General features: G+C 35.1%; 2 protein-coding genes across 3 annotated transcripts in view; both read left to right on the plus strand.

Moving 5' to 3' along the window:
* LOC129806475 (GTPase-activating protein skywalker) overlaps positions 1-9221 on the plus strand; it is a 341214-nt gene that overhangs the window by 231200 nt on the left and 100793 nt on the right. The gene's annotated exons all lie outside the window — the stretch shown is intronic.
* LOC129806494 (actin-5C) lies at positions 1665-9066 on the plus strand. 2 transcript variants are annotated; one of them, XM_055855135.1, is made up of 3 exons: positions 1665-2174; positions 3191-3388; positions 6977-9066. In XM_055855135.1, the coding sequence occupies exons 2-3, from the start codon at positions 3199-3201 to the stop codon at positions 7915-7917; spliced, it is 1131 nt and encodes a 376-aa protein (XP_055711110.1). In that variant the 5' UTR covers positions 1665-2174; positions 3191-3198; the 3' UTR covers positions 7918-9066. The 2 variants fall into 2 exon arrangements, with proteins under 2 accessions (XP_055711110.1, XP_055711109.1); XM_055855134.1 differs by having other exon boundaries at positions 1947-2776.

Raw genomic sequence — 9221 nt, forward strand, 5'->3', positions numbered from 1 at the left:
AACTTGTAAATTCAATTCTTTCAAGTTTTTAATTTTAAAGTGTGAAATTTCATTGGATTTCTTATATTTTAAACTTAGTGAAGAGGACATTTTAAATTTTTAAATACAGAAAATTTCATAGTCAGATTGGAAGAGATTAAGCCTCATTGCCTTTCAACTCAGAATTTTTAATTTTTAATTTAGACTAAGTATTTACTTCTGTAATTAAAATTAAATAAATGTAAAAAAAATACAATAAAATAAGTTAATAAAAAAAATCTTAAACCTTAAGGCTTTTTTATCATAAAAATTGAGGGAAAATTCATTATGAAATAATTTACACGATAACCCCCAAAATTCTAAGTTAAAATAAAACCTATGCGTTTAACTTAATATTTACCGATAGAATTTAATTATTTTATATGGTACTTTATTTTTCACTTCTAGCATTCGGTATTTTTAATATTAAAAAAATAATAATTTAGAAAAATCATGACTGGCTTAAAAATTAAAGAACATTTAAAAAAAGGTTAACATTGTGTTTTCATTTTAATCTTTAATAAAGCTAGTTGCGATATATTATAAAAAGCTTAAACAATTTTTATATCTCAAAAAAAAAAATCCTTACGGCGTTGACACATATTTATTAATTAGACAGGCTTATCCATATATAACCTTAACTTCTGTAATTTCTTATCAGTCAAGATTTTTTCTTTAGAATTTTAACTAGGATTGAATTATTAAAAGTAAATGAATTACTAGATTCTGAAGAATTAGTAAAATTGGTTGTTATTGCTCCGACACACCTTTTAGTTCGGTAAAATTTCATGAAGTCGAAATTCGAAACCCTTTCTTTCTCATATGTTTTGCATATGACTTTCTCATTCTTTCGCATACCAAATTCGATTGAGCTAAATTGAATTTGGAGTAATGTTTAAGAGAAGAAGAAGAGTGCGAAAGAATGATATGGACAGATGAAAAACATGTGAGAAAGGGATCCGAAATTTGAATTCATGAAATTTTCTTGATCTAAAAGGTATGCCGGAGCCATTTACAATTTCATAAAAAATCATGCTCGTACATCCCCGAAAAAAATAGACAAACGCTAGGAAGTATTTTTTATCACCGGCGAATTATATAACATTCCCCTATATCTAAATTCTAGCAATAAAATTTACAAAATGTGATTTTGCTCAAAATCAAAATTCCTCTGGAAGACTTCTTAACAACTTCTCATAAACCATCATGAGTTTGCTAATTTTACTCGTAGTTATCTTAGTTAAAATTGCTATACGATATGACTTCAATATGATTTTTTTTGTGTGGTGTGGAAAATGATCTCATTTTTTTATTTCTTAGCCGAAAATACAACTTGCCATAAATCAGCAAACGTAATGGTTCCTCAGAACCATTTCTGACGACTCTATCAATGGATTTTTTTTCGGGTTGTTTCCACCGAAGCCTACATTGGTTTCAGGTGTGTGACTGTGGTGTGAAAATGCGACAGGGAATGGTGCTAAAAGTTTGATTCATTGCCACGATAAGGCATAGGTGTACCTTCGAAATTGGATCATAAGACCGGCAAACATTCCAATGCCTTTATCATGGGATGTGATAAGGGTGGAGTGGCGTCTTCAATCTCCACTTGATTTTTCTTTTTTCTTTTTGGTACTTGATTCTTTGGTAGTGCAGGTTGTGGCCCTGAGGTAGATTGCCCTCCCCTTGGACACCCTGCTGTATTTGGAAGATTTGTATTGGTATATACCCAGAAAAGCCAAAAGAATTTACTGTTTATCGGCAGAAGCCTCCTCATCTCACTCTCTGCGCCTGGTGTCCATGTGTGTGTCTTTCCACGACGGCCACCATACAATCCATGTTGCATCCATAATGCCATATATGGGCAAATGTCGACGATTGGCCTGAGCCCCATCAACTTCACGAGTGGGGATCCATTTATATACGCAATATGGTTTGAATTTTCTATCACAAACGTTCGTGTTCTCGTGCTGTGAACATCTAAAGTAGAGAGACGTGTGTTCAGCATCGCCCGATACCGACTCGGAAGGAACAAAAAAGATATAATAGCTACAATTCCTGCAGCAACTATAAACCCTACCAAATAGGATTAACCTTAGTGTTTATAATTAAATTAATTTAGGACTTCAATTTCTTTTACACCAAAAAAAAATCTACATGTAAGTATCTTGCGATAAAACTTGTGAAAATTAGCTTTTGAAAAGTGATTTTGAGAAAATGTGCAAAACAAAAAATAGTGAAACCACCCTTGATAGGGTTACCCTCGTGGATTAAAACGATTGAGGGGGCATAACACCTGTGCTAAAAGACGGTTATGAGAGTGTTTCAAGCACATCCGGTGGTTGAGAGGAAAAAAATTGGCCAAAAGGACAGCTCAAAGGTGCAATGATGACCAAAGTCGCTTTTCTGGGAATCCCTTTAACTGCCGCTTTGTAAAAAAAGCGCGGGCATGTGTGTGTGTGTGTCATGGAGAAAGAATTCTCCGCTCGATTTTCAACATCACCATATATGGTAAAGAGTGACGTGGTTGGTCGCTGGCCAAGTGGAGGGGATGACTATTCATACAAATTTGGCCTTAGCTGTGCTCGACACTGAAATTGTGGCGTCACTTGCCACTCATCTCTTGTGAAGTGCGTTTCCTTCGGCAGTTGCAGTACTCTGATTTTTAAAAGCAGTTTTTTTGTTTGCCACAATTAACACTCAATTTTCCAATAAATTTCCTCTGTGTGATTCCCATCTGATTAATTGATAAAAAATCCAGGTAATTTAGTGACAATTTCTCGTGTTGCAAAAGCGTGAGAACCACTTGGGCGTTGGCTTGGTATTTTCCCCTCAATCCGTGTGATTTCCACCCATTTTCCCATGATAAAAGTGTTGACAGAGTTTCCGGAAAGACTTACCGACTTTCAAAGAACCATTTTCCATGATCTTTTCGCGATTTTTTTGCCCAATTTCCCAAGAGACCGTGAAAGCTGTGACGCCGGCAACCACCATTTAACTCTCAATATCTCTCACTCCCTCTCTGGCACTGTGTGCAAGATAGAGCGAGATGGCGAGCGACGCCTGCGCACTCTGAACCGGTTCTTCCGATTTCCCCTTCGTATTTGAGCGTAACGGTCATTTTGGTACCCGTTGGAGTCTAATTGGAAATCTTTTCTGTTTTTTTTGCTTGCAGAAATCAAAATGTGTGACGAAGAAGTTGCTGCGCTCGTTGTTGACAATGGATCCGGAATGTGCAAGGCCGGTTTTGCCGGTGATGATGCCCCTCGTGCCGTATTCCCATCCATCGTTGGTCGTCCAAGGCACCAGGGTGTGATGGTTGGCATGGGTCAGAAGGACTCCTATGTGGGTGATGAGGCTCAGAGCAAACGAGGTAAGCCCCTTATTTCAAATCAAACCTGAAGATGTCTTGCAGACTTTGGGAATTGGAATTCCTGGTGAATCTTTGAAAAATCACCGGTAGGGTTATACGGGCTTCAGACCTAAGACTTAGACATATGGCTTAACTTCTCTAATATCTTATTAGTCAAGATCTTTTGGAAAATGTTGACTTAGGGTTGGATTATTAAGAGCAAATGACCTATTACATGCTGAAAAACCAATAAAATCGGTTGCAGTTTAAGGTTTTGAGACCCTTGGGAACTGGACTAAACCTTTAGTCTGAATACGATCTTAGACATCTGGCTTAGCTCTAATTCCTAATCAGGCACGATTTTTTTTTTAGAAAATTGTTGTTTAGGATTGGATTATAAGGAGAAATTATTCATTAGATTTTGAAAAATCAATAAAATTGCTTGTTATTTAATTTTTGAAACCTTCGGGAACTGGACTAAACCTCCAGTCTGAAGCCGGCATTATCGATTGGGAAGGGGAAGAAATATTGAGGCTTATCAATTGGGAAGGAGAAGAAATATTTGAGGCCTATCGATGGGAAAGGGGAAGAAATATTTGAGGCCTATCGATGCGGAAGGGGAAGAAACTGATGAACCTATCGATAGGGAAAGGGGAAAATCTAAAATTGATTCCAAAAGGGGAAAATCTAAAAGGCCTATCAATTGGAAAAGGGAAAGAAGTCTCGGATAGACCTGTTTATAGGAAGGGGAAGGATAATCAGTGATTTACCTATCGGTAAAGAAAGGGGAAGAAGTACCGATTGGCCAATTTCTTCCGTGAACTAATCCTAATTTATTCAGTTTAGAGTATTTTAGGATATACAGTGACGAACAAAATAATAGGAGCACCCTCGCAAAAACTATTATTTTTTCTTTTGTATTTTTTTTATTCCAATTCAAATAATTTTTTGATGTTGAAATGTTTAAATATTTACCTTACGTCGAATACATATTGTTTTGGCCGAATGAGACCTCTATTTTTCACAGAATGTCAATAGTGATATTCTGTTTTAACAACATAATAGGACCACTTTCATTTAAATAAATGAATGTGACCTATAACTCGAATAAGTGGAACTAAAACTATATTTAGAAATTATAAATGACAATTTTCCTATTTTATCGTTCGAATTATTAAAAAATTAAAACAAAAATAAGCTTTTCAAAGTGGTCTTATTATTTTGACCACCACTGACATACAATTAAATAGATAGAAATAATTTTTGAGCATAAATAAAAATAGTAAAATTAATCTATTTCAATCATAAAACAGTCTATCCCGTTTAGAATTGATTTTACAAAAAAGAAAAAAAATAATTATCAGATTAGTTTTTCAATAATAGAAAATTGTAAAAGTAATTATCATGAAAAATAAACGGTAAAATTCTCCAGACACCATAGAAGTTATACATTAATTATTTCATTTCATCTCTAAATGAGAATAACGTTAAGAGCTTTTTTTTTTTTAATAAAAATAAAAGAGATCCAGATCATAGTAAAAACGGTTATTTAATTGAGAAAAAGATGAAGAATTTGTAACTGAGCGGTAAAACTCGATTTAGATGAGAATCTGGATTAAAAGTGAGAGTTCCAATAACATATTTGTCAATCACAATGGAAAAATTAGAGTCCCAATGGAGTGTTTGGGATTTAACGTAAGATAGTTTGTAATCCCAGAGATAATTAATCGCTGAAAAGAGAACATTTTGCAAAAGTACTCAATTTCGCAATCCCAGTAGAATAGTGACTAATTTGTAAAAGAAATGCTAGACTAGACAAATTTTGACACGCTTCATTGATATGATAATTTTCAATCCCATATGAAGTTTTTAAAAGTAACGAGTTATACAAAAATCCGGAGATTTGAATCCCAATTCAAAATTTTAAAGTAACAATCATTCTTTTAGAATTTGGATGGGTGTAGTTCGCAATCCCATTGGTAAAGTTTGCAATGCCAATTAAAGTTTTGAATCCCAATGAGATATTTTAGAAATCGGACACTTATTTTTATTACTTTTTATTATTAGACCGGGGATTTTGCAGTCACAATTTAAAGTTTTAAAACACTAATTAAATTCTTATGCCCTCGGCACACCTTTTAACTCGGTATAATTTCATGTGATCGAAATTTACTTTCGGTCTCAAAATTGGACTGAACTAAATTTAATTTGGTGTGATGTTCAAAAGAAGAAGAAGACTACGAAAGAGTAGAGGATACCTCTGTATTTGTTTTGTGTCTGCATTCGGTGTAAGCTACAATACAGACGTTCCCTCTTGCGTGAAATGCTGCAGATACGACAGAGGTAGACGCAACCGACGATATATGCCAAGCTTTTAAGAAAGAAAGGAATGTAAATTTTGACTTTGTGAAATTTTCTTGGTCGAAAAGGGGTGCTGGAACCATTAGAATCCGGATTTATATAATTCTCATAATCCCACTAGGAAAGCTTACAATCCCAATTCGAGTTTTGAATCGCATTGAGACATTTATGACACTAATCCCAATTTGCAATTTTTAAATAACAAATATAAACCTTCAGGGGCTAGATATTTATATCAGGGATTAGATATTTTAGAATCCGGATGGGATGTTTTCTAAGCCAAATGGGTTAAATTTCAATCCCAATGGGATATTCATCAATCCCAATGGAAAAATTCGTATCCCAATTTAAGATTTTCGAATCCGAATGAGATATTTTGCAATCTAAGTGAGGTACTTCAAGAATCGCATTGGAAATTTACAATCCCAATGGGATATTCATCAATCCCAAATCCCAATCGAGAAATCTGTATTGCGATTGAAAAATTTAGTACCTGGATGGCGTATATTGCAATCTAGGTGAAATACTGGAAAGGAAGATTTTACAATCCAAAGGGCATATTTTGCATTCTACTTGAAGTACTTCATAATCGCATTGGAAGTTCACAATCCCAATGGAGAAATCCCAATCTGAATGGTAGATTTTTCAATCCAAAGAGGATATTTTGCATTCTATTTGTAGTAGTTTACGAATTGCATTGGAAATTTCCAATCCCACTTAAAAAAATCCCCATCCCAAAGGAAGATTTTACAATCCAAAGAGGATATTTTGCATTCTGGAGAAATCTGTATTGCGATTGCAAATTTTTGTATCTGGATGGGGTATTTTGTAACCCAAGTGAAGTACTTCATAATCGCATTGGAAGTTCACAATCCCAATGGAGAAATCCCAGTCCCAATGGTAGATTTTTCAATTCAAAGCGGATATTTTGCATTCTAATTCGAATATTTTGCATTCTCCAATCGAATCACATTGAAAACTTACAATCCCAATGGAGAAATCCCAATCCCAATGGAAGATTTTGCATTCTACTTAAAGTAGTTCACAAATCGCATTGGTACCTTCCAATCCCAATGGAGAAATTCCAATCCCAACGAAGAATTCCCAATCCCAATGGAAGATTTCAAAGTAATTCTTCTGAATTCAAATTGCCAAAGTCTGTGAAACACTAAGAGTAAATATTTGAGTGATTGAATGAGTGAGAGAGAGTAAGGGACTAAATTTTGATCCTTTCCTCCCTGTGTTAAGGTATCCTCACCCTGAAATATCCCATTGAGCATGGTATCGTCACAAATTGGGATGATATGGAGAAAATCTGGCACCATACGTTCTACAATGAGTTGCGTGTGGCTCCCGAGGAGCACCCAGTGCTACTCACGGAGGCACCCCTCAATCCAAAGGCCAACAGAGAGAAGATGACTCAAATAATGTTCGAGACATTTAACACACCAGCTATGTATGTGGCCATCCAGGCTGTGCTCTCCCTCTATGCTTCCGGTCGTACTACTGGTATTGTCCTGGATTCTGGCGATGGTGTATCCCACACTGTTCCCATTTATGAGGGCTATGCCCTACCGCACGCCATCCTTCGTCTCGATTTGGCTGGCCGTGATTTGACTGACTACCTTATGAAGATCCTCACGGAACGTGGATATTCCTTCACGACTACGGCCGAACGTGAGATTGTACGTGACATCAAGGAGAAGCTCTGCTATGTGGCGCTTGACTTTGAGCAGGAAATGGCCACAGCTGCCAGTTCGTCATCACTGGAAAAGAGCTATGAATTGCCCGATGGCCAGGTTATTACCATTGGCAATGAGCGATTCAGGTGCCCAGAGGCTCTATTCCAGCCATCATTTTTGGGTATGGAGGCATGTGGTATTCATGAGACCACCTACAATTCCATCATGAAGTGCGATGTTGACATCAGGAAGGATCTCTATGCCAATACGGTTTTGTCTGGTGGTACTACCATGTATCCAGGTATTGCTGATCGTATGCAGAAGGAGATTACAGCTCTGGCACCATCCACCATGAAAATCAAGATTATTGCACCGCCAGAGCGTAAATATTCCGTCTGGATTGGTGGCTCCATCTTGGCATCACTCTCAACATTCCAGCAAATGTGGATCTCCAAGCAGGAATACGATGAATCCGGACCATCCATTGTCCACAGGAAGTGCTTCTAAATTTTTTTCCCTCTTTCATCCTCCTCAGAAACATCCCCCGCAACAACAAAATCATCTCGCAGTGCATAAAAAAAATAAAATTCGAGGAGATATTTTCCAAGACACAATATTCCAAAAAACACTCAGAAAAAGACACACAAGAATTCCCAAAAAAAACACTCAGAAAAAATTATTTGGGTTAGTATTAATAAAAAAGATACATTTGCTAAAAAATCAATATACCCAAAAAATAAATTTTCTGATTAACTTTTTTCTTTGCTAAAAAAACATAGAAAAAGAAAGACATTAAGAGAAAAAAGCCAGGTGGTCCCCCAATTTATTATTATTATTTACACAATTTATTATTTTTCTTATAGCATTTTGAGAAATACTAATTTTTTTTTCAAATGAGATTTCCAGCAGAAAAAAATTAGTTTATTTGCGACTCTTGTTTATAATTATCAATTTTTTTTTATAAATAATATTTGAAAGATAAAAAGACAAGACCATCCTTCTCTCTCTTAGATAAAAGAAAAATAAAAAACATTCATTGCCGATCAAAATGTAATGTAAGAATTATTTATTTTTATTAAAAATGAGTAAAAATTCGTATAAAATTGCAATTAAATGCCTTTTTATGTGAAAGAAAAACCCACTGTTGTATTTTCTTTTTTTATTTTATGTTTTTTCTTTTTTGTTTTGGTTTGGTCATCTGATTTTGACAAATTGTGATTAAATATTCAATCCTGTGAAATATTTACCATGGCGTTGTCTGATTGGCTAAAACTCAAAACCTTTCAACGTTCTAGCCAAGACTCGAACCCGCTTAACTCTTTCGTCTCTTTTGGGACTCTGAGTACCCAAAAAAAACATATGAATATTTTATGAAAAACAGTGTTTTTTAATTATTCAGAACTGATAAAAATCCGATTCTTGTGGATAATTACAAACAATAAGGATGTCCAAATGTGAGATATTTTTTGTAGGACCTCAATTAATTCCTGAGCTTAGATATTTTTAATTAAAAAATGGCGCATTTGTCTTGCAGCATTGCGGTCCGGAAAGAGTTAAACTCTAAAAACTATTTCACAGGATCAAATATTTAATTCCATATGGACAATCGCTCTTCAAAATAAATTCACTCCAATCGCGCAAGACTTTTAAGTTTAATTTAAAAGAAAAAAATGTGTTCTATAATCGCAGTATTGAAAGACACTCCCCCTTCAACATAACTTAAGGAATAGCATTTAATCAAGCGAGCAAATATTTACATATTACTGTATTTTGCCTGGAAGTGTTTTCCCTTGTGACAGCAATAAAACTAC

Source organism: Phlebotomus papatasi, chromosome 3 (assembly GCF_024763615.1).
Source record: "Phlebotomus papatasi isolate M1 chromosome 3, Ppap_2.1, whole genome shotgun sequence".
Taxonomy (NCBI): Eukaryota; Metazoa; Arthropoda; class Insecta; order Diptera; family Psychodidae; genus Phlebotomus; species Phlebotomus papatasi.

Bases quoted from the DNA above. Each gene is read 5' to 3' on its own strand.
- LOC129806494 (XM_055855135.1), top strand. From the start codon at position 3,199: ATGTGTGACGAAGAAGTTGCTGCGCTCGTTGTTGACAATGGATCCGGA. The intron at 3,389-6,976 runs GTAAGCCCCTTA...CCCTGTGTTAAG, and splicing joins TGAGGCTCAGAGCAAACGAG to GTATCCTCACCCTGAAATAT.